Source organism: Martes martes (genome assembly GCF_963455335.1).
Source record: "Martes martes genome assembly, chromosome: 8".
NCBI lineage: Eukaryota > Metazoa > Chordata > Mammalia > Carnivora > Mustelidae > Martes > Martes martes.
Window position 1 is genome coordinate 136914394 of NC_137895.1, and position 26158 is coordinate 136940551.

General features: G+C 41.0%; 1 protein-coding gene across 2 annotated transcripts in view; it reads left to right on the plus strand.

Moving 5' to 3' along the window:
• The window catches only part of PRKCQ (protein kinase C theta), a 177252-nt gene that overhangs the window by 42965 nt on the left and 108129 nt on the right, over positions 1-26158 (plus strand). Inside the window, exons 1-7 of one of the 2 annotated variants that reach the window (XM_080812405.1) lie at positions 3153-3330; positions 8055-8181; positions 12425-12624; positions 15416-15476; positions 24453-24615; positions 25751-25782; positions 25879-25964. In XM_080812405.1, coding sequence (XP_080668531.1) covers positions 8064-8181; positions 12425-12624; positions 15416-15476; positions 24453-24615; positions 25751-25782; positions 25879-25964 — 660 coding nt within the window. In that variant the 5' untranslated portion in view covers positions 3153-3330; positions 8055-8063. Of the gene's footprint in view, positions 1-3152; positions 3331-8054; positions 8182-12424; positions 12625-15415; positions 15477-24452; positions 24616-25750; positions 25783-25878; positions 25965-26158 lie in introns of those variants that run through there. The other variant, XM_080812404.1, reaches the window with a different exon arrangement.

Consider the following 26158-nt stretch of genomic DNA (forward strand, 5'->3'; position numbering starts at 1 on the left):
CATTGGACTCTCTGTTTATGTTGCACATTTAAATTAGTGTCAGAATAGTAGCAATGTCACCCTGGGTGTTTCGTTTTCTATGTTTCAATATTTCTTTTTGTTTCTACGTTATTTTTGGTGATATTCATTATATTCTGCTGGGGCTGACATTACAGAATACCGCAAACTGAGAGGCTCTCATAGTTCGGGAGGCTGGATGTCTAAGGTCAAGGTACCCTCAAAGTTGGTTTCGGTGAGAGCTCTCTTCCCACAGGTCGACAGCACCTTCCCACCGTGTCCTCGCATCATGACGAGAGAGAATGAAGTGAGACACCTCTCTTCTTACAAGGACTTATAAGGACTTATCAGGTCTTATAAGGACCCTATTGGATTAGGGTCCCACCCTTATGACCTCATTGAACCCTAGTTACCTCCTTAAACACCCTAACTCCAAATACAGTCACATGGGGGCTTAGAGTCTCAATGTGTGAATTTGTGGGGGACACAGCCCAGTCCCTAACAGTTGGTGGGGGATGTCTTCTTATTGTTTTCAGGTAGAAGCACAGTACAAGTTCTGTCAACCAATCCCCTTCCTTCTTACTATTTCTAACAGCTGGTTAAATGTTGGGCTTACATTCTTTGATCATTACAACACATGCTCTAGGGGTTATTTTAAAATATTATCCTCAGGTCATGCTTTTTTAATTCTCTTTTGAGCCCATATTTGCAGGCAAGAAGCTAATATTTAATCGGGTTACTTTTATTATACTACTTTGTAGAAGTCTTAGCAACAGGCTAAAACACTTTTTGTTCGATCATTCACTATTTGCCATCTTTCTTCTCTGCCCATTGCAAGGCAAGTCATACTTAATTTATAGGTTATTTTCTCCAACAGCCACTTTTACCCAAGAAACCTATCTGTAAAGACATGTAAAAGCTACAGATGTTACTTAATTTGCCCACATTTGCCTGATGTTTAATTTCCCAAACTGGCTAAGCTGACCCACTTGGACGCCGTTGAATGCTTTTTGTCTCTGATTCCTGGGTTGACTGTTGACTGGTGTTCCCTCTTCTATAAGTTTGAGGTTTTGATATTTCTCTGAGACTCCCCCTCTGTCTCTGAGACACCTCCTGCTAAATTATAGCGATACAAATGCTGTCCACTCTTTTGTTTTGAAATAAAGAGGTACACTCATTCTTACTTCGCTTGCTGCAGAGAAAGAGAAGTCTTGGTAGTTTTTTAGCTGATGAGAGCATAGAGATCTGCTGCTGCTTTCTGTTTCTTTGGAACTTCTCTTCCTCAGGTTTTGTTATGTGGTGGCAAGGCTTAACGTTACTGTGAAAGCATTTGGCAGATTTGAATGGTGGTAGGTGAGTCACCCTGAGCAAGTAGGTGAGTCAGCACCCAGGGAGTCAAGACCAGAATTCTCAGCTCAGCACTTAAGGGTGTATGACCTTAAGCATGCTTCTGAGCCATTATACTTGGCCATCTCCCCGTGTCAGAGCCACTTGCTAAAGACAAATGAGATCACACTTAAAGGTGAAAACATTGAGTCATAAGAGTAAAGATTCTCTGCAAATTTAAAGTGTGTATTATGATGATATTTCGCAGCTGAGATAGCAAAAGCACAGAAGATTGGATGGGCAGACAGACAGTCCATCATGATAAGTGCCGGCATCGAGATGACTCTATGACACGGTAGTAAGTGCTCTTGGAGAGATACATGTGGGGTTTTATGGGAGCTCAGTGGCAGAGCACAGAGGGAGGCCACATAATTCAGCCCAGATAGGCTCCTAAAAGACTGTTTCTACTCTCTTCCTGCCCTTTTCTGGTACAAACTAATAAAGTCAGTAAAGTCCATTGGAAAATATATCAGAGTTGCAGTAATAATAATAACTAACATTTTTGAGTTTACCCTGTGCCAGTCCCGTTCTAAGCACCTCTGTGTATTTGCCCATTCTGTCCGCATAGCCCTTTGAGACAAGTAATGGCACTATTACCACTTTCCAAACGAAAGGACAGGCTTAGGGAGGCTAAATAAATTCCTGCATTTGAGCTCGTAATGGCATTGGTTCTTTGTAACAATGCCTGGGACGTCTCCCTTGTAGTGACTTCCTCTACTACTGCCTGCTGCCTAGTTGGACCAGACTATACCCTTGCAGGTAAAAGAAATGCATAAAGATTAAGAGATTATTTCAAAAGCCTTCCTTTTGAAAATTAAGTTCCTTAGCAAAAATGCATTGAGCATCTATTACATACCAGACAGAGGGACCAGCCGTGGAGATGCATGGATGATTGAGGCTTGATCCCTGCGCTCAGAGCTCACAGACCTATTTGGGAAGACAAATATGAACCAATAGATCTAATAAAATATTATAGGGAAATCTGACTATGTGGGACCAGCACTGGATCTCCTCCACAATTCCACGGAGCCGACTGAAATGTCCAAAGCAATATGTTAATAGAGAAAACCCTTTATCACAGTTTGGGTCTCATAAGTGAGGCACCCACTTGCACTCACTCTGGAGGTTTTGTTTTTTTTTTTTTTTAAAGATTTTATTTATTTATTTGATAGAGATCACAAGTAGGCAGAGAGACAAGGCAGAGAGAGAGAGGAGGAAGCAGGCTCCTCATGGAGCAGAGAGCCCAATGTGGGGCTCGATCCCAGGACCCTGGGATCACAACCTGGGCTGAAGGCAGAGGCTTTAACCCACTGAGCCACCCAGGCGCCCCTCTGGGGGGGGTTTGCTAGATACTTTGCAGATGAAACCAGTGCGACTTCTATGGTTTGAGTGATATCCCTCTTCTGAGTGTCAGTGGTACCTTAGGAATTACACAGGAGAAATCCTGGTGGGGCTCTTCTGTGTCCCCCAGATTTGGAGGCTGGGAATAGGAGACAAAGAGAATTTGAGTTATAGGACCTGCCCCACTCAGAAATGGGCAGGAGAAAGCCATGGCAGATGACATGGCAAGTGCTATCCCAGCCAGGCCCAGGAAGCTGTGGGGGACCTGGAGGGCTGAGTGTGATGTGCTGGAGGGAGGGTGATGGAGGTAGAGGGAGGAAGGGCTTCAAAGAGAGGGTAGGGACTGAGCAGGAACTTGAAAGATGAGCAAGTGGGGGCGGGGGGCCGAGAGAGGATGGAGTGAAATAGGAGGGCATTCGGGGGGTGGGGAACAGCATGACTACAAGCCCAGAGCTGTCAAACAGCTTGACACATTGGAGAAACGTAATAGCTCTGCATAGTCCTAAGTAAGATCCTGTGGGCTGCAGCATGGAGATGTGCCCAGGAGTGAGACTTGCCAAGACCGGGTAGAGGGACAGGTCAGCTGCTGCGAGACGCGGAATCCAGGTAAGGGGAGGGGAGCGGGGAGCAACAAAGCAAATGGGCTCTGGAGCGGGAGGGGAGATGCCCCCTCTGCGCGCTGAGCGGAGAGCCGCGGTACCCGCCGCTGAGCTGGTAAAATAGAAGGGGCAGATTTGAAAGGCTGGACGGAGTTCTGCCTGGACCTGGCAGGTTGAGGGTCCTCAGGAGCTGTCCGGGAGGGAGTGGAATGTGGGATTGTGTCGTTCAGAAGAGAGGTCTGTAGAGCGACCTGACTGCTGCACTGGCCGGAACAGCCTGGCCACCCTGTCCTGTACACACGTTGCCTGTTGTAAAGGGGGAGACCACCACGAGTGGCCAGCAGAGAGGACGCGTATGAAATCTGCATTCCACAGACAGACTAGGGAAGGCATCTCTGATGGATGTTATTCCAGTACATGTAGTATTATACACAGCAATTCCCCTGTCTATCTGAGCACCCAGGGAACTCCCCCTTCTCCCTTAACCTCAAGCTCTGAGCACAAAAGACCAGCCCATAAAAATGTTCCATGTTAACTTCACCTTTATATGCTTATTACAGATCTTCTAGGCTCGCTCTCTATACATATATATACATACACATTCCGTACATACAGGTGTGTGTGTGTCCCACAGGATTGTGGAAACTGCCACTCACAACAGCATTATATCAAAGTGTATGATTCGTGTTGTCCTTGCCAGTGTAGGTAAGAGCATTTCAAAAATATTTGCTAATTGCATGGGTAAACAATACTATTGTGTTGTATTTTATAAGTATTTTAACTTATTTTATTATTATAGTTTAAATCAAGAGTTGAGTATTAATGGATCCCCAAAGAAAACGCGTTATCAAATTCTAATATTATTTTTTCTCTGCTGTTTGCTCCAAAATGCAAAAATTTTCCGAAGAGCTTAAATAGCAGAGTAAAAGCTATTTATTTTTCTTAAGGCTCTGACATTTTCCCTTCGGTAAATTGAAGCTACTCTTGATTACTTTAGATTTTAATATTTTATTATATGAATTTCTAGTTTCCTAATGTATATTCATCCATCTGTACCTAATGTGCATTTTATCTATATAACCTCTGGATTTATAGTCCCTGCCTTGAAATGCCAATAGCATATCTTAAAATTTTGGTCTTTAAGTGATCATATGGCAAAATTGATGGTTGTTCTTGCTGTATAACTCTGTGAATTTAAATCTAGATTTCTGTGATCACTACCACAATCAGGCTATAGTACGGCTTCATCTTCTCTCCAAAGCTTGTTCATGCTATATCTATATAATACCCTGTCCCCTGTTCCCCTGTCCAAACCACTGCTAACCATTGTTTTCTCCAAGGAGTTTTGTCTTTTCAAGAATGTTATATAAATGCAATTAGATAGTATCTTGTTTTTTTTAAAAGATTTATTTATTTATGAGAGAGAAAGAGAGTGCAGGGAGGGGATGGGTAGAGGGAGCAGGAGACAGTCTCAAGCAGAGTTCCCACTGAGCGCAGAGCCCCGTGCGGTGCTCAGCCCCATGACCCTGAGATCGCGATCTGAGCCAAAAGCAAGAGTTAGACGTTTAACCAACTGAGCCACCCAGGTGTCCCATATCTTGTTTTATTTTGGATTTCTTAAATTGCTCATAAGGCTGAACATTTTCACATATACCTAGTTACAATTATGGTTTGTTTTGTTTTGCTGGGTTGTTTTGTTTTGTTTTTAGTATTTCATGTAGTTTGTGTCATTGCCACTTAATTACTTGGGTCATAGGCCGTTTTTGTTTGGTTTGCTTTTACAGATTGACGTACACTTATTATGTCAGAATGATGCTTAAGTTACTGTCCGTTGTACTTACCGTAGATATTTTCCGTGCTAAGTCTTTGCCTTTAGGTTTTATTGTTTTCTTTAAATGTGTAAGACTTACAAATAGTAATACCACTTGATCTAGTAATATTGACCAGTGATCTAGTCTGATGCATTATTCCTAAATTTTTAAAAAAATATATTAAAGGTGCTTATCACAGCTTTATTTCTATCATGGGAGATCTGGAAGCCATCTAAGTATGTAACTATAAGACACTGGTAAAGCAGATCATGGCGCTGCCCGTCACTAGAATGTCACATGAGAATTAAAAGGATGCTTGCAAAGACGACCTAGCAACTTGGACAGTTTTTATGGTAAAATGTTAAAAATAAAAAGCTAGATATGATCCCATAAACACACTATGAGCTCAGCATGTAGAACAAAATCAAAATAGTAATAGTGATTTGCTTTGGCTGGTGGAACTCTGAGGAGACTTTTTACCAATTTTGTGTATTTTCTTTATTTTTCATAATGATCACGTTGCTGTTAGAGGAGGGGAAATCTGAGTAGCTCAGGAGTAAAATTCTTCCTTTTGTCTTAAAAACACACCCCTGAGCGAACCACGTGGTGGGTTCAGCACACAGATGCCAATTCTGTCTTCTAGATGTCAAAATGTCAGATCCCGTCACAGTGACTAGACCTTTCAAAAGAGAAGCGGTGGCTTGGCTATTGAACAGGTGCATGCATTGGGTAAGCTGGCAGCATGCTCGTCCGTGAGGGGCTAGGGCAAGCAAATCTGGACTGCTATTGGGATAGGAAGTCAGCTGATGTCTAATCAAGGAGTGCTGGGGGACAGAGGCTTCCTCTACGACTCTCTCACACTGTACCAGAAACCCTGGTTACCCCAGAGGTTTCGCTCTGCTCCCCAGACAGACTTTCCCAGGTGCATGTTGAGCTACTACTGCTGCTGCTGCTGCTGCTAATTCTGAACCCAGCCTGGAAATAGCAGAGTGACACAGCTGTCACTAAAGGTCAACATGCTTGTGACTCAGGCTTCATGAGTCCCTGATCCCTCCAGATTCAAATCCAAATTAATTACTCACCTTTACTCATGTTGAGGAAATCTTCAGAGCGTCCACACATGGTAAACACTCTCGTAGATGAGGATAGTTCTTGGCAAACTTTCCTGATCAGTGCAGAATTATAGATTTGTCCAGAAGACCTACGTGACCCAGGAAAGGAGGTTCTCAAGGCAGGTTTCTCCAGAGAGCTCTTAATCATTAGCTCAGCTCCTGTCCAAGAATCCTAAACTCGGAGCATGAAGGAGGCCCCTAAAGACACATCTAGAAGTCATCTAGCAGCTGTTCCAACGTGTGACTTATACAGAATGTGTTTCAGAGACTAAGATCACCTGATTAATACGATGATTCTACCAGCACCTCCTTTAATTAAACCTGCCAAGCTGTGGGAAATTGAGACTTCCTTAGAATTCATGAAGTTAAGAGTGGTTATCAGGAGCCCCTAAACGGTCTCTGTAGGTTCAAAAAATACCCAAAGACCACCGGCATTTCAGAGAACGAGCGGTCTTTAATGGCTCTGCCAGATTTGGGATGATGGGCCCCAGATTTCCAGTTGGGCCTTCGGTGCTCCCACGTGGGCTCTTACTGTTCTGAGGAGCTGCCTTTCTTTACACGAAGGTCGGGAGGACAGCTCCTACCTTGTTCTTACCTTCGGCTTACGTAAGAGACTGAGAGAAAATTAGGGAGGAGTAAACAGTTCCAGAAGAGAGAAGCAAAGGAGTAACTTTTTCACTGAGTACCAGAGGGTGGTTTCAGATTAATAGGACCTCATGGAAAAGTAGGTTAAAAAAAAAAAAAGTGGAGACTTGGGGGTGGGGGAGAGTGGTGGTTGGTTGAGGCAAGTGGCCAAACAAGGACAAGGAGGGAATGGCCGAGGAAACATCAGACTGGAACCCTAGAACTTGTTAGCCAGCGTTACGATGGTGTTCACCTGTATCTCCAGGTAGGCGTGATTATTGGTAAGTTGGCTTTGGTGAGGTACTTTGTTTATCCTTAGATGATAAAGCATGACTTTTTTTTTTAAGATTTTATTTATTTATTTGACAGAGAGAGATCACAAGTAGGCGGAGAGGCAGGCAGAGAGAGAGGGAGAAGCAGGCTCCCCGCTGAGCAGAGAGCCCGATGCGGGGCTCGATCCCAGGACCCTGAGATCATGACCCAAGCCGAAGACAGAGGCCTTAACCCAGTAAACCACCCAGGCGCCCCAAAGCATGACTTTATGGTGGACAATGACTTAGGGTTTTTTAAGCGGTTTATAGAGTTCAAAGACTCATTCTATATATAGGTAGATGTGTGTGCATATGTACATACATATATACACGTACACAGGACTCTGAAGAAGGTAGACCTTTCTGAAATGTCTCAAGTAAACAGAGTCCAGTTGCTAAATGCCCAGAGCCAAGTGCGTCATGTACATAAATAGCCCGTATAAGAATTTTGTGGTGTCACATTTAACTGTTGCGACTAAAATAGACTCACCCTTTCTAAACTCATTTTCTTGTTATTGTGGTTTGTTTCTTGGGCACTTACTTGAATAGTAGAAGAAATAAAATGTCAGAAAATTTTTGCCTCTCTTTGCAACTATTAGATGTAACTCCCATTACATTAAGAGTGGAATTATAGTTCTAACTGACGGGGTCGAATAAGGCAGACGTCCGGAAAACCTCTTTCCGTAGCAAGTCAGTCTGTGGTTTGGGGTGAGCCCAGGAATGTCCTTTGTCGAAGGGGAAGTAAAAGCATTTGTTCAGATGGATAGTTGAACCATTTGAGCTTCTGGGCTGCTGGTGATAAAGCACGGGGTACGTGGGAATGGGACACCAAAATAACTTATTGTATGGCATTTGTCTTTTGTCATTTTGCAGGGAGCAACCATGTCACCATTTCTTCGAATTGGTTTGTCCAACTTCGACTGTGGGTCCTGCCAGGCATGTCAGGGAGAGGCTGTTAACCCTTACTGTGCTGTGCTTGTCAAAGAATACGTAGAATCAGGTAAGCTGCTTGAGTGGGTGTTCGAGGTGGGGCAGGAGGAACGTCCTGCTGTGAACTATGAGGCAAGTCCTTCCAGGAACTTAGAGTCATCTGGTTCAGTCTAATTTTACAGTTCAGGAAACTGATGCCCAGCCAAGCCAAGTACTTCCTCAAGGGCATAGGAGCTAGGGACAGACTCGGGAGGAGACCCAAGTCTCCTACCTCATGTTCCAGTTCCCTGCGCCATTTTTCTACATAAGCAAAAGGAACAAAGGAAAGGAGAAATGGGTTGAGGACATGATTTGAGGAGGTAATGGGGCCGATCAAATCTACTGGTAAGCTCAAGTGGAACAGGGGACCCATAATGTTAACCCTGGTTGTTTCCAATGATTACAGATAGGGTAAGTCTTCATAATCTTACAATTAAGCCTAAAGATAGCTTATTTCTTCTTTGGGCTAAGCTTAGATAAATGTTAAAAGAATATGTAGGGGCGCCTGGGTGGCTCAATGGGTTAAAGCCTCTGCCTTCGGCTCAGGTCATGATCTCAAGTCAGGGTCCTGGGATCGAGCCCCACATCGGGCTCTCTGCTCCGCGGGGAGCCTGCTTCCTCCTCTCTCTCTCTGCCTGCCAACTTGTGATCTCTCTCTGTCAAATAAATAAAATCTTAAAAAAAAGAATATGTAATTAGCCATTAGAATCCAGATTTCAGAAAACGTACTTATATCTTTACAAAACCCTGGATGACTGAAAGAATTGTCATGTTTTATCAAATGTAAATATTTACAGGCAGTTCATGGTAAGGGGGAAAGTGTGACAGATCCCAAGATTCATTTTGTAGGTTTAGATCATTCAATTAAAATAATCCTATTCTGCCTGAAACCTCTCCACGGAAGTTTACATCCCACCCCTTTCCCCGTTTCACCACTTTTCTCTATTTCCCTACACACCTTTCTTGTTTTAGTAGACGCGTTGTAGAGACATGTGATTAACATCCGTGCAGGTTCGTAGTAACTATAGGAGCCATTCCATTTGCCTTATACAGAAAGTATTTACAGAGTGGGAGAGTAAAAGCGCCTTTTCCTTAGAGCTTCTGTTCTAGCAGAGTAAGAGAGGCATGGGGCAAACTGGAATATTTGAAATAATGGTAAGTGCCGTGCAGCAAACCAAAGCAGGGCAAAGTGGAGAACGAAGGCTTGGGGACAGAGAGGTGTGTGTCATTTCGTATAAGATAGTCCTTAAAATGCCTCTTATGAAGTGGCAGTTACGGATGGAGGAGGATCCCAATTCAGCAGTTGAGAACCTCCAATGAGGTGTTTCCAGCTCAAAATCTTGGGTTTCCAGATCCTACCATGCTGGCTTTTTCCTCCCTTGCAAGATTTGTGCTTTATGATGGACTCCACCCCTCTAGCCAGTGCAAGAGCATCAAAGCTGAAGAGAAGGTCTGAATCGTCCTGATTTCCCTTCTGCCTGGATTTCTCTCCTGTTCGTTAAAAGTGAGAACGGCACTTGCTCCCAATCTAAAACCTTTCAAATGTCACAGAAACCTTTGAAGTGTAAAATGTCTGTGTTTTTCAAAGCCGCTTTCGACTTAATGGGTCTCCTGGATCCCATTCTCTATAAGCACGGGGGCCTCACTGACATTTGCCTCCCGAGAGCCTTTTTAAATTTCTTCTTCTTCTTTTGGCCTTGCCTTTGAACTTGGTCTGATCAGCCATGTGGATCAAGGGACCTTGTCAGAAAGGAAGACTTTGTTTTTCCAAAAGGTTAACCTGCAGAGTTCGGAGGTTTGGGTTTTTGATTCTGTTTTGGTTTTGTTCTGAGAAGGAACCACTCTGCACATCAAAGTTCAAGTATTACTTCAATAGAATTTATGTTTTTTTTTTTCTTTTTAGATTTCTTAATTTGATTATAGTTGACACACAGTGTTCTGTTCTTTTCAGGTGTACTTTACACGCTACACTATGCCCACCACGAGTAGACCTACCATCCGTCACCAGTCAGCGCTGCTACAGTACTGTTGGCTCTGTTCCCTGTGCTGTACCTTTGATCCCTATGACTTATTCACTCCAGAACTGGAAGCCTGGACCCCCCCCCACCCCCCTTCACCCATTTTTCCCATTCCCCACCACACCCCTCTAGAAACCATCCCTTTGTTCTCCATATTTATAGGTCTCATTCTGCTTTTTGTGTATTTATTAATTTGGTTTTCTTAGATCCTACATATGAGTAAGAAATCATGGGGTATTTGTCTTTTTTTAATTTGCCTTATTTTACTCTCTAGACCATCTCTGTTGTGGCAGGTGGCACGATCTCATCCTTCTTAGGGCCATATGTTCTCCCATTAGGTATACATCTTATACATTTGTGTTTCGTTGGACACTTAGGTAGTTTCCATATCTTGGCTATTGTAGATAATGTTGCAATAAACATAGAGGCACATGTTTTTCTTCAAATTCATGTTTTTGTTCTCTTTGGGTAAATACCCAGCAGTGGAAGTACCGGGTCATATGGTAGTTCTATTTTTAAGTTTTGAGAAGCCTCCATATTATTTTCCACAGGGGCTGCCCCAATATTTAAAAGTGTATCCATCTTGGCAGTCTTACATTGCATTTTCCATGATGAGTCAACAGAACGGGGACCAACGGGGCAGAGTGTCATCAGTCTGGAAGTCTGGGAGGCTCTGGAAATGGCAAAACTCACTGAAAGTCATTAGGATCCCGAGTTCTGGTCCTCTTTTTAGGCGATTACAAACCTCATGAATGAGAAGGTGAGAAGAGCCTCACCTGTCCCTTGCAGGGCCCTGGAGAAAGGTTACAGCTGAGGAGTTACGAGAAAAAGGGGCTTCCCATCTGTGGCAGTAGAATGTTAACTGTGGTCATTGGAATTGCCATTGCTATTTTTTTTTTTTAAAAGTCCAATCTCCAGTTAAATCTTCTCAGGCAAGCCATCAAAACCTTCCCCTTCCTCTTCCACTTGGGACCTTGTCAGAGTTTATCCCTTTCAAAGCCAGGTTTATGGAAAATTAGAAGTTTCTGTTTATTCAAGTGCTCGTACACATCCCAAAGGACAATTTAGCAAATGTTAGGCATGCGTTCTGCTTTGCCATCGTGCATCAGAGAGAAGGGGCCGTCAGGAGTCTGAACTGCTTTGTTGCCTTGCTTAAACGGATTTTCCCTTTTTGCTTTCCCAACATCTCTGAATTGCTAAATCTGCCCCTTAGTGTGCTTATCAAAAGAAACCAACACTCCAAGACAGCTGCAGTTCGCTGTTCCTGAAATGATTAAAGAATAAACACTACAGAAAATCCAGTGCGGATGAAAGATATGCCCCTATCACTTAATCACACTAACAGACTCTTTCCCAATCTCTTGGTGGTTCTGGAGAGGTTTTCCCTACACTTTATCACCCTGACCACAGTTCTTGTCATCAGCCACCTCCAGATTTCTCTCCTGCCTGCCTTTTCTCATCTGTAGGTCCACAGCCTGCTTCCCTGATCCCATGGACTGAGACCACCGCCTCTCTGAGTTACTTGTTAGTTTTTGCATAGGGTGCACGGTTCCTGTAAAATGTATCGTCCCTTGAGAATTAAAGAAATAATGGCTCATTATGCTTTAAAGGTTTTTACCTCACAGTGCATTTATGTCAAATGGAAAATTTTTAAAGGTCTTTTCAAGGAGCACTCACTGTAAGCCTTAAATTATGCCACAGAGTCCGTCAGATGAACACACAGTAGTTTTCTATCAACTCTTTTTAACTAGATGACAGTGACATTAATTAGTTGTGTGTCCACCCTTTGTGGATCATTAGAGGAAGGTCCCAGAAGGCATAAAAGTGTATGACATGTAGAGGATAGGACCTAGGTCATTCTAACCTCCCGAACATAGCAGGCTTGGCCCCGATGTCTTTCTATTTGCTCGAAGTAAAGCAACTGACTGTTGAATAGGAAAAGAACATTGGCAGTCCAAGACATTATCATATATTTGCTGCTTCAATTATCAGATTGACTTTTAAGTTTCAGTGTATCACCTTGTGTATCAAGGTGATCACTCATGTACTGATACAGTGTATCACTCATATAGACCTTGGGACTTTCCCATTCTGTCCTATATTGTCTCTAATTGTTTAACGTGTTACTTTTGGCTTCCCAATGGAATTATATATCCTAGAGGTCCTAGAGGACAGAGGGAGCAGATGCCACTGTGAAGTTGAATTATTTCCCAGAATTGGCTAAAGGAGTCATGAGAACATTCTTTCTGTTCCTAGAGAATGGGCAAATGTATATCCAGAAAAAGCCAACTATGTACCCGCCCTGGGACAGCACTTTCGATGCCCACATCAACAAGGGAAGAGTAATGCAGATCATTGTGAAGGGCAAGAACATGGACCTGATATCTGAAACCACCGTCGAGCTCTCCTCTCTGGCTGAGCGATGCAGGAAGAACAATGGGAAAGCAGAGATATGGGTAAATATCGAGGCTGTGAGCTTCTTTTAAAGTGTTCACACCACTAAGTGGTAAGCATCATGCTTGCTGAAGACAGAGCAGAGTTTCTGTGTCATCCTGAAATTACGACACACTCGTCTTAGGTAAACAGATTCCCTACCACTTACTGATGAGATTCCCTACCTACTCACTGATGACTTGATAATGACAATGACTGTTCTTGAGGACTGTCAAACATACGGACACATTCAAATATCTAGACTCCTGTGTAAGGCGAAGAAGGTCTCTTAGGCTACGAAGAGTTGTTATTGATCTATAAGTGTAAGATAAGCTCAGAAATATCGCAAGTTCCCCTTAATTTGGGAACCTAGCTGTGGACTATTTGTTGAGATATCGATCTATGTGATCTCTTGATAAGATGTCTTAGATAAGGTGATAGATAAGGGAAAAGACCAGCAAAGATCCATGTGAGGTTCGGTCTTCCCTCTCCATGCTTTGCCAATCCTTGTCAATTTTTTTTTAGCCATAACTATTCATTTAGCTCACTTTGTACTAAACAGTACATCACACACAATCCATGTTGCTGCACTAAGTTTTTAAAAACTTAGGTTATAACTGTTTGGGTAGCGAATGTTTAGAAATGTTAAAGGAAAGAGTGAAATATGAAAGCATAAAACATTCTCATGAAGATTTCTGGGGTGCACACAATGAAAAAAACAAAGCAACCACAAACACTAGTAAAAACTGTTCTTAAATGATCTGAAACTCAGAAAATGTTTTCAAATGCTCTATCATTTATGCAAAAGGAGAGAATCTTACCTTTTCACTTCTCGTTTCCTATAACTCAAATTTCTAAGAACTCCACTCCGAAGATATTGAAGTTGCTGGTTTCAAAATGGGAATGACAGAAACCTAGCAACTAGAATTCTGTGTCAGTTTTCTATTTTTGACCTCAAAAAAAAAAAAAAAGTACTTTCTAGGAGAATATATATTCATCCACATCTTTGCTGGTGACACTAAAGTAATCTTTGAAGATAAACATATACCAAATTTTTTTTTCTTTCTTTTAAGTCCCCATGCTCGGATATGCTTAGTAAATGTAGGCCAGCAGTATCTGTGGAGCACTTCTGTGTCTGGTTGGAGAAACAATCCTGGAAATAGATCTCAGTTTGGGGGTGCTGCTTAGGCAGGTAGAAGAGGCTAAGTAACAGAATATCATCACAGGTGTGGACTTGATGTGAAAGGGTCTACACACGAGGGAGCGTGAGACGCCAGTCAGCTCAGGGCCTGAAGGGGTGCCAACACCTAGCTCAGCTAAGAGAAGAGATTAATTAGACCAAATCTTACCCAGTTTTCACTCATCCCCATTTATCTTCTGCTTTCTGCTTCATTTTTAAAAAAGAGTCACCAAATCCCTAATTTTTAAAAGTAGCACGCTATTTGGGGTGCCTGGCCGGCTCAGTCCATGGAGCGTGTAACTCTGGATGCCGGGGTTGGGAGTTCAAGCCCACATTGGGTGTAGAGATCACCTAAAAATAAAATCTTTAAAATGAACAAACAACAACAACAACAACAACAACAAAAAACCAAACAGAAAAGTAGCATGCTGTTGGATTTCCTTCTCCATTAACAAACTGATAACTAATTCTTAAATTATTTGCCTGGGCTTCACTGATGAGCAGGTTGGTTTTCTATTTATAGCTCTTAAAGTTGAGTTTGATTTCTTGCTTAGGTGTCTCCTGATTTTATTCTTTTCGAAGTTTTTATTGATTGATTGATTGATTGTATTCTACGGTTATTAAAGCCATAAGCACTTGGTGGCCTTCAGATTCTCATTTTACTTAAGCAACCTTTTTACATTTTATAGCTTTTTTTCCCAAGAATGTTTCCTAGTTTACTTTCATTTATAGTGTCTAAGGGCCAACAGGGTGCTCTGGACTTTGATTTCCCCTTGCGCTATTGAAATCCACTTTCTTAAAATAATTTCTCTATCTAAAAAAATATCCATAGAGGAAGGGAGGGAAAAGAGAATGGGAAGAAATCAGAGAGGGAGACAAACCGTGAGAGACTCTGGACTCTGGGAAACAAACAGAGGGTTGCAGAAGGGAGGGATTTGGAGAAATGGATTTGTCATTTCCCCCCTTGTCACATCACATGATATCCTGAATCCTCCCTTCAGTGCCACTCTGTTCTGGTCTCTTCTATGTAATGATACTGAAATATGTATTTTTGTCCATTTTTAGACGAATCTAATCAGAATTTCCCATGGTAGATTATCTAGCACTTTCCCAAGGAAAGTTTCCTTACTTTTCCTTACCAAAGAAAAACACAGCTCCCACTTCATACCCTGGTTAACCTAGAGGCACGTGGGTAGGCACCCTCAAAGCAGGATCCATCCTGCCTTCAAGAAGACCTACTGTTGCCCCCAGTTACCTGGTCCCAGTGTCTGTGATCGTTCTGTGGTGACGAAGATCTGAACCTGCCCTCCTCACAACTGTGCAGATGAGAGCCAGCCCGGGGCAAGAATATCAAACAGAAACTGTTTTAGAATTTTGTTTCTTCCTCTTGGAAATTTTGATCTCCAAGTAAAATTAATGAGTTGCTGAGGTGTTTTAATAAAAAAAAGGTTGAATGCACGGATGGTGCACTATTTTGATGGTAACCGGTATGAGTAAAAAGTAAGGAGGAGGCAGTCTTGGGTTCTGCATTGGAAATCTGCTGCCACCACCCTCGCCACTTACTGTGTCATTAAACGTAGAGCTTGTTTCTCATTCTCACTGATATTTCCTTTTTCTTTTTTTCTCTCGATCAGTTAGAGCTGAAACCTCAAGGTCGAATGCTAATGAATGCAAGATACTTTCTGGAAATGAGTGGTAAGTGACATTTTGTCTTGTTTAGGGGGGAAGAGGGCGTGTCCTTTCTCCTTGTGTGCAACCTGTTTGACTTTTGCAATAGCAGAGAAAAAATCATTAGGAGAAAAGGAAACACAGGAAGTTTTCTCAAAAGTTTTCAGTGGTGCTCAAATATTAGTTAAAAATTCACTCTCTGGGCCAGAGAAACATAGAAATAGAAAACATTTATAGCATTAGTTTCTCAATAGTGTGAACTCATGTGCCCAGTGCTTTTAGAGTCAGTCTTTATTTTAGTGTGGAAATGTCGTGTAAATACAAAAGGCTCTGTTGACATGTCACTATATGAGTAATAAAATAAGAGATCACACTGTCAGTAAAATACAAAATGAATAGGAAACCAGTAAGTATTTTTCATAATGCTTGTAGCATTATGTATATATTATATATATATTTATGTATATATTATGTATACATTATATTTTTGTATTTATATATTATATATGTATTTAATATTTAATAATACTGCTTCAAGTTAGCCACCTCAAATCCTTTTAGGAACAGAAGGAAAACATGCATTGCTAAGGAGCATCATTTCCACATCACGCACAGACATGGGTCACAGAGGTGACGCTTAGGAGCAGGGCTCTTGATGCCTGTGACAGTCTGTTCATTCCTTCTGTTGCATTTGTGCTCTGCCATCAAAGTGCTGTGCAAACAAATCAAATGCTGCTACTCCTGAAATCCTAAACCTCAGGATGGCTATGTGTATTTACTGATCACAAACTGATTTTATTTTTTCCTAAGTTAGTTTAACTACCAAGAGACAAATTTTAGTTTAGAGATTTATGGTGCTTTCTGGGCTTTGGCTTAACATATCCAGTGTCCTTGGGTCCAGATTCACACTTGATCTTAGCCAAAAGGCCGAGAAGCGATCCTTGGGTCCAGATTCAAACAAATGCATTGGGGGGAAAAAAAAATTCAACGTATTGTGAGATTATCAGGAAATCTTCAACCCTCACCAGGTGTTTGGTGATATGGAGACATTGTTATTAGTTTTCTAGGTGGGATGATGGTATTGTGGTTCTGTTTCCTAAAATGGGTCCTCATCTTTAAGAGACATGCTAAGGGGTGCCTGGGTGGCTCCATGGGTTAAAGCTTCTGCTTTCAGGTCAGGTCATGATCCCAGGGTCCTGGGATCGAGCCCCGCATCGGGCTCTCTGCTCAGCGGGGAGCCTGATTCCCCTTCTCTCTCTGCCTGCCTCTCTGCCTACTTGTGATCTCTGTCAAATAAATTAATCTTTAAAAAAAAGAGAGAGAGACATACTAAAATGTTTATAGATAATGTAACACCAGGCATTTGCTTCAGAATAACCCATTGGTGTGTGGGTGTGGGTAGCAGATAGCATGTTTTGGAAAATTGTGTCCTTAGACTGATCATTATTGAAACTGGATGATCCGTACTGGGAAATTGATTACAGTATTTGCTCAGCTTTTATATGGATTTAAAAATTCCCATAATAAAACTTTTTTTTTTTCTTTAAGAAGAAAAGGATCCCTAAAGAGGCAGCAGTACAATATGAAATTTTCTTTTATCTCGTGGAGGCTCTAGGTACATAGAACATGGCACTGTACCATTTTTTAAAAGATTTTCTTTATCTATTTGAGAGGGAGAGTGCTCACAATCAGGGGGAGGGGCAGAGGGAGAGGGAGAGGGAGAAGCAGTCTCCCCTCTGACCAGAGAGCCTGACGCAGGACTCCATCCCCACACCCTGGTATCATGACCTGAGCCAAAGGCAAACATTCGACCGACTGAGCCACCCAGGTGCCCCAGCATTGTACTACTTCTGAGTTGGCCAAATGGTAGAGTGGTTGTAGGAGCTGAATAACTGGGTTTTCATAAGTGAAAGTGCTGGCCTAAATGATAACACCAATAGTGTTTAATTCCCTCAGGAAGAGGAAGTATGTTCTTTTAGTTCAAAACATGATCTAATGTAAATTGAAAGAAATCTTCCATGAGAATGCTAAGTATTTCAGGTAAATAGTTCAAAGACCACTGCTTTGAGGAACAATTTCATGGATATTTATCCTATTGCTTTGAAACTTAATTTTCTCTTAGAATGAGAGATAACATTCAAGTGGCACAAAAACAATGATATTTCACAGATAGTAATTACCCAAATCCAGGATGTTTTTTTTTTTTTCTTTAAGGATAAAATCTGTCGTGTTTAAAATTTTTTGTATCTAGACCCAGATTGAGGCTCTGTTTCTAAAGTTTTATATATCTAAAAGCTTTAATTTTTAACAAACAACATTTTGGACTAGCCTAACTAGAACATTCTTTATTGATGGCAAGAACTATAAGATATCATTCTATTTTAAGAATTATGTTTAATATATATAGTATATATATATATATATATATATTATTATTATTATTATTATTATATACAAGAAATCGTTTTTGGAAGGATTCAGAAAACCAAGACATGAGTTCTCATACTCAAGGAACTTAAGCCTAGATTGGAGAAGTGGTACAGACTAAACCATTGGAGAAGAATTTAGTCCTAAACCACACAAATACTGATTAACCAAGAGATCAGTATGGGTTGCCTTCATTCCAGAAAATTCCACAGAGTAGACGTTGCAAGACTAGCATAACTGAATTTGCAGACAAGAGGGATAGCTTTCTAGGAGGAAAACATGAATATTTGAGCAAAAATATAAATGGATGCAGAACTGTGAGAAGACCAGTCTAGGCAGATCAGAGGGCCCCTGCTAAAACCAGAATGAAGAACCTAAGACAGATCTCGGAGGACCTGGAATCCAGGCAGGAGGAGTGTGTAGACCTAGGAGAGTCACCAACAAGGAGTCACAGTCCCATTCTTGAGCAGACCATGATATGATGAAAGCAATGTTTGGGGGAAATTGCTTCTGAATGAATATGAGAGAGATCTGGAAAGGGAAATAGACTGGGTATAGAAAGAGCCTATAAAATTTCATTTTTGCAATGGAGAGGTGATGAGAACCTGGTCTTGGGGCATGGTTATAGGAATGAAAGAAAGAGCCCAAACAAAAATAAGATTTCATGGCAGTGTAGATGAAAGGTTATGCCCATTATGAGTAAATAGTTGAAGTACTTTATAATTCTTTAAAAGTAGAAGTTGAATGAAGGGGAAAATGTTAATGATATTCCTTAAAATAGTTGTACTAGGAAAATGATAATGGGAGTGGTAAGAATGGGAGGTATGAGAAGAGAAAGCAATTGGGGGAGGATACAGGATTCAGTCATGAATAACACTTCTGATATTGTTATGTCTCCAGTACCCCTCTTTTATGGAAGCATCGATATTTTTCTACTCTACAGGGTAGCAGATGGCTGTTGCTCTCCACACACAAATTGCTCTATTTTCTCTGTTTCAGAATCCTCATTCTGTGACTTCTGTGTTAGATTACTTTGTCTTCCTCCCTTGCTCTCCTACCAGTCAGTCTTGGCAGCTTTAGTCTTCACTCCCACCTCATATTTTGACACCTTCCTACACTTTTCTTTATCCATTCAAAAACCTGCACTGACACTACATGTTGTCACTTGGAATTCTCCACTGTTGAGAACTCAGAGTCAGACCTTTCTCTCTCAGAGCTCATCCTCTTCCCCTGTCAATTCTGTCCTTTCTTTCACCCACTAGCTACAGGAATCTACCCTAACCTGGTTTCTCTCTTCACACCTTTTGTTAGCCCACGTCTGTCCTTGACTCCCTACCTTGCTTGAAGTCCATAGCCCTTTCCAGCACTCTGCTGTCATGAGCGCCCTCCTCTGCCAAAAATGTTCTGATCTCCAAACTTTGCTTTCTTCCCTCTCCTCCAAGGCTTTGCTAGAAAAAGCCATCCAGCTGGGTCCATGACAAACTGTTGCTGGTAGATAATGTTCTGATGTTTCAGACTCATATACTTAACCCCTTAGTGGATCTTTCCAAGTAGATTTCCTGTATTACTTTAAATTCAATATGTCCAAAGTTATACTCACCATTTTCACCAGTAACCTATTCCTTTTGTACTCAATATTTCAGTTGATTATTACTCCAGCCACTCAGAAACCTGGAAGTAACTTTTATAACCTCTCTTTTCTTGACCTCCCACCTTAATCCAACAGTTTTTGCCCATGTTGTCTCTTCAGCATTTTTCGGTTTTTCTCCTGCTTTTCATCATCCTTGCCTCTTGCCAAATTCCAACATTCTCCTACATGGCTGCCAGACTAAACTGTGTAAACTCTGTTCTGAATATGCCAGGCTTCTGTTACCCCCTTTTCCCCTGCCTACAGCCTTTCAGCTTTTGCAAATTATCTACAGGAAAATGTTCAAACTGACCTGATACCTACACATCTTCTGTGTGTGACCACTGATGTTTTCTGTTTCATATTCCATGCTCTGGGAGTACACACAACCTCGGGGACCTTATCTAAATGTACCCTTGTGCATTCCCTTCCATCTAGAGAGGACATCTTTTGCTTTTCCCCACCATCCCTTCTCCCAATCATAGGTAGAAGTTATCTATTCTTCAGAACCCAGCCCAGAAATCATCTTTTAGTAACTTTCCTGTCCAACTTTCCTCTTTTTCTCACCTCCATCTCTCTATACCTGCCTTAACTGGTGTAGTTTCCTTATCTCTGGTTACATAGCATCCTGTGAATATTTATGTTCTGACTTTTACTGCAATAATTGTCCTTTGTAGACTCTAAATTTCTTGCAAGAAGGCAATGGCTGAACCATGTCATATTTGTCTCTTTAACTCCAGCACTAGGTTGCATGCCACGTACATAGGAGGGACTTAATAAATGTTCATTGAACTACTCAGTCAGACTTACCCTGGTATTTAGAAATTCCTTTTATTCCCATACAATGGCTATTCCAAAATTACCCTACTCCTCAGTTTCTAAGGGTATCTCGTTCTTCTCTCACTTTCGGAGTTTGGCTGTGCCCCCAGTTTAACCAGGAATGACTCTTGTCTCTTGTGTGTCTCTGTACGTTAGAGATAGCTGCTGCTCCCTATACTTGCTTCCTGCTCTGTGGACTCAGAAACAGTCCCTCCCTTTCTGGGTCTCCTGCCTCAAATTCCTAGCAGCTACTTACCATAATCTCTGTAGTATCTTCAATGTTTCCTTCTCTCTTTGGTTTCCAGCTCATTGCCAAGACATACTGAATTAAGCCATCTTGTCCAGTCTGAAAAAAAGATTTTTTTTTTTTTTACCTTAAAAGTCTGGCTTATATTTTGACAAACCCACTAAGTTGCTTCCTTCAAGAGTATGATTCCTCAAAACAAATTTCTCTTTCTTAGCCTCTGGTTCCCTTGATATCTCTATACTAATGCTGCAAAGCCCATTCTTTCTTGGCTTACCCAATGTGATACTATTGAAGTTTTTCTCTTAATTTTTTAACTGTTCCCTCCTGGTCTCTTTTGTAATCCCTTTTACTACCTCCTAAAAAATATGGATGTACATATCAACATGTCCATTCGAAACCATCACATACTGTTCTTTGTGTGAGTGCTGTGTCTTCCTGACTTGACTGTTAGCCACTCAGAAATTAGGGATAATGTCTCATATTTCTTCAGAACATTAGGCATAGCAGTTTGCTCCAAGCTGCCCAGGAAACATCTGTGGTTGACTGATTACAAACAAGTGATCGGTTAGGCTAAATAATAGATTAGGAACTATTGCTAGAAAGAAATAACCAGACTTACAAAAACCAATAAACTTATTCAAGCCAGGGGCACCTGGGTGGCTTAGTGGGTTAAGCCGCTGCCTTCAGCTCGGGTCATGATCTCAGGGTCCTGGGATCGAGCCCCGCATCGGTGTCCTTGCTCAGTGGGGAGCCTGCTTCCTCCTCTCTCTCTGCCTGCCTCTCTGCCTACTTGTGCTCTCTGTCTCTCTGTCAAATAAATAAATAAATAAAATCTTAAAAAAAAAAAAAAAACTTATTCAAGCCAATAGAGATCAAATTCCCTCAGAAAAAAACACAATAAATACCAGAAGAATTCAAGAAATTCTAAGTGTTTATATAGTTGCTCTCCTGTAATGATCAAAATGGTTAGAGGATAAAGAAAAATCAATGGAAGTCCCAAGGGAATAAATATATATCTAGCACTTTCTGACATTTTAAAAAACTTACAGTTTTATATAGTTTAATGTTCAGAATATATATATACACACACACACATATATATATATATATATTTACAATAATAAAATTAGGATTCCCAGAATAATTCACTTCTATTGACTGAATTTAAAAGTAATTTTGTACTTTATTTCATTTCATATGGACCAAAATAGAAATGAGTCAAATCTTACTGACAAACTACCTACTACACCAGTCATAAGTTGTAAATAGCTCTGCTTCTACCAGAACTTGCAGAAAACAGCAGTTGCCTCAGTGACCCTGAATTTAACCCCTCATTCACCAAACCTAATTTATTTCCAGCTCAGTTCTATATAAAAAGATCTACATTACCTAACCTTAAAGTATTGGGCAAAATATTATATCTCATCTGTGGAACTTTTTAGAGTTATTCGGAACGCTCTTTATCTGAGAGTTTGGAGTTGCCATAAAACAGACTTGTGGACCACTGTAGAGAAGATATTAGTCATAAAACGGGGCATGGGATTTTGATGGGTTGCTGGGGGAGAGCTCTCTATCCACATGCCCCCCACCCTTTATCTACCCAATGTATTTCTAGCCTGGCCCCATTAAAGATATGGAAAATAAAGTACATTGGCTGGGACATTTGTCTCAAGTGTATTGTCATACCTCTGCCACTGCTTATCCAAAATGGAAATAATTTAGTTTAAATATTGCTAAGTCATTATATTTGTGAGATATATTTGTGAGATATTCTTGCTAAGCCTCCATTTTTAATACTTGTAAAAATATAAGAAATATAAATAATCTAAGGTACTTTCCAGCTATTTAAAATTATAGTATTAGAAGTTACAATCACTAAATACATTACCCTTATTTTGGTAATAATTATTTTTTATATTTATTTATTTTTATGTTTTAAAATTTTTTTACTATGTTATGTTAGTCACCATACAGTACATCATTAGTTTTTGATGTAGTGTTCCATGATTCATTGTTTGTATATAACACCCAGTGCTCTGTGCAATACATGTCCCCCTTAATACCCATCACCATGCTAACCCATTTCCCGACCTCCCCACCCCAAAACTCTCAGTTTGATTCCTGAAGTCTATAGTCTCTCATGGTTCATCTCCCCCTCTAATTCCCCTCCCCCTTCATTTTTCCCTTCCTTCTCCTAATGTCCTCCATGCTATTCCTTATGTTCCACAATTAAGTGAAACCATATGATAATTGTCTTTCTCTGTTTGACTTATTTCACTTCGCATAATCTCCAGTTCCATTCATGTTGATACAAATGTTGGATATTCATCCTTTCTGATTGCTGAGTAATACTCCATTGTATATATGGACCACATCTTTATCCATTTGTCTGTTGAAAGACATCTTGACTCCTTCCACAGTTTGGCTATCATGGACATTGCTGCTATGAACATTAGGGTGCATATGGCTCTTATTTTCACTATATCTGTATCTTTGGGGTAAATACCCAGTAATGCAATTGCTGGGTCATAGGATAACTCTACTTTTTAACTTTGTGAGGAACCTCCACACTGTTTTCCAGAGTGGCTGTACCAACTTGCATTCCCACCAACAGCGTAAGAGGGTTCCCCTTTCTCCACAACCTCTCCAACATTTGTTGTTTCTTGCCTTGTTAATTTTTGCCATTCTAACTGGTGTAAGGTGGTATCTCAATGTGGTTTTAATTTGTATTTCCCTGATGGCTAATGATGATGAAGATTTTTTCTTGTGTCTGTTAGCCATTTGTATGCCTTCTTTGGAGAAGTGTCTGTTCATGTCTTCTGCCCATTTTTTGACTTGAATATCTGTTTTTTGGGTGTTGAGTTTGAGAAGTTCCTTATAGATCTTGGATACCAGCTCTTTATCTGTAGTGTCATTTGCAAATATCTTCTCCCATTTATATTTATCTCTTGTTTACCATTTTCTTCTCTCTTGAATGTTGGAGTTGTCATTACACGTTTGAACCATGATTGCCTTGCTTTTGTGTGCTTTCTTTGAGTCTGGGCTTCCGCCAGGAATCTTTAGTATTCTCAGAATTTTACCAGCCTTTTAGAAATATGTTATATTGGCATGGGGCACTATGGACAGTGACTATCATAGTACCTTCATCAATATTCTGAGCCCAGAATGAACTGAAGAAATGTGAATGTGATGATTTGATTTAGATGACTAGGTAACATCCAGGATTACCTAGACATTAAAAAATAATTGCAGTCATCTGTTAATTTCTGGCTTTTTCCACACTGACTGTTGTAGTCTATAAATTTATAGCTGGTGCACCTGTTCACTGTGGACATCATAAACCAGAGCATAAACTTTCCAAAGTTCTTTTGCCCTCACGCACAAGTCTGGCCAGCTCCCCTCCATCTACTGGACCCTGCCCATAAAGCACCAGACATAAAGCGTCCTGGGAAATTTAAAAAGAAAAAAAGCTGTTTCTAAGTTGCTGTCAGTAACCACATTATTCTCTAGAATCACAGGCAAAAAGTATTTACCACTTCCTGCTTTTTCTGGCTGACTCATCATTGACAGTGAATAGGAGAGGTTGATAAATACTTTGAAAGTTCTGACCTCTGGTTTTAAAAACTGAAAGAGGATAGCTTAGCACAGTCAAAGAGGAGTGAGGGATTGAACCAGTAATCCAACCTCATTGTTTCAACTGTATAGTAATACACCCTATGATAATTCTGTATTATAAAATTAAAGAAGCCTAGTGCTATACCAACCTTAATAAGAACTTGGGATTTTACTGGTTTCAGTGCTTGCTTAATTACTTGTCTGTCTCCATCTTTTCCCCATCTCCCCATCCCCTCCACCCACTTTGTCCCTTGTCCTGTTCCTGCAGACACAAAGGACATGAGTGAATTTGAGACTGAAGGCTTCTTTGCTTTGCATCACCGCCGAGGAGCCATCAAACAGGCCAAAGTCCACCATGTCAAGTGCCATGAGTTCACCGCCACCTTTTTCCCACAACCCACATTTTGCTCTGTCTGCCATGAGTTTGTCTGGTACGGTAACTTGGCATTTCACTCCAAACTTCAGCTTGTGCATTGTGTCAGATCCTCTCAACCTGTCGTGCCCAGCATGCTCCACCTCAGGGGAGTGTGCTGGCATAGGCACTACATGGAAGGATGAGGCTTAAAGAGTGTGATTCTATATAATATGTTCATAATATGACTCCTCTAGAGAAAGGAAGCCAGCTCTAGCAGAAAAAGTTTTCAAGAACTTTAGCTTCTGATTAAATGGGGGCCACTGGGGGTAAGAGGGAAGGACAGAAGAGGGAAACATATTTACTGCTGGCACAGTTTTACAGTTGAAACTTCTACCACCTTGATAGACCAACTGTGCTGTTACTAATGTGTGCAAAACGCAACACTTTTGCTTTGGAGCTAATGGGTTTAGATGTTTACGGGGCTCTTGGGCATCTTAGCAGCCCTCAGACAGAGATCAGTTCAAGCCTCAGTAAGCACACAGCACAGGCGATGGGACTGCAGAGACTTGAAACAACTCCTGTCTCTGGTCTCTGCCTCCTCACCTCTTGGTGTAGGGTGTTTTTTACTTCAGAATCCATCAACTCACAACCCCAGTCTAACTAGGGTATCCAAAGGTCAAATAGACTTTTGATGGATTTCCACCAACTGTTTTCATTGAATGATTAGAATTGTCTTCCTTTCTAATAGTGAGCATTTCTCAGGAATGAGTCTTAAGCCCAAGAATTTAGTAGTTGCAAACATTCTCAGATACTCAGAAAGAAGAAACAACACATTGTACAGATGTCTTTGCTTATCTCTACTGAGCTTAGAGAGACAATGAATTTTTAAGTGTAGGACATGGAAATTTGCTACGAGCCTGTGATGCATTTTCAGTCATGCATTTTCATCTCTACATGTTTGTTTGGAAAAAACACGAATGAGAGGAGAAACACATTTTCTCATTTAATTATCAGACTTTTAACAAAGCGGTTTAAAATAAAAAACAAAAAACAACAATACATGTTAACACTTTCGTCCAGTGACAGACCAGGGCTGCTGATCAGTGAATAATGCTCTGTGATACTAGGAAGCTATGAGATCTTGTTTTAATACTTACGGTGCTGCTGTTGATGCAAACCTCCAAGTAAACCAGACATGTGCTTTATTGCAGGGGTCTGAACAAACAAGGCTACCAGTGTCGACGTACGTAAGAAGGATTTCTGTTGTATTATTGTCATTCTTTTTATTTCATTGTTCCTTAACTTCTGAAAATCTTAAGTTGCAATCATTTCTTTTCAGAGTGTAATGCCGCAATTCACAAGAAGTGTATCGATAAAGTTATAGCTAAATGCACGGGATCAGCCATCAATAGCCGAGAAACCATGGTATGTGTTCGGGTTCCTCTTTCTGTCTGGAATATGGTCATTTTATCCTAACATTAAATTTTACAGCCCACTAATTCTTTTTAGTATTGCCTGAGCTTGAATCCTTAAGCTTATCAATGAACAGCAATCTCCGTAAAATCCTTTCCTCTTCAGTAATGATTATTACTGAGATCCAAAACCAGGGGATAAGTACG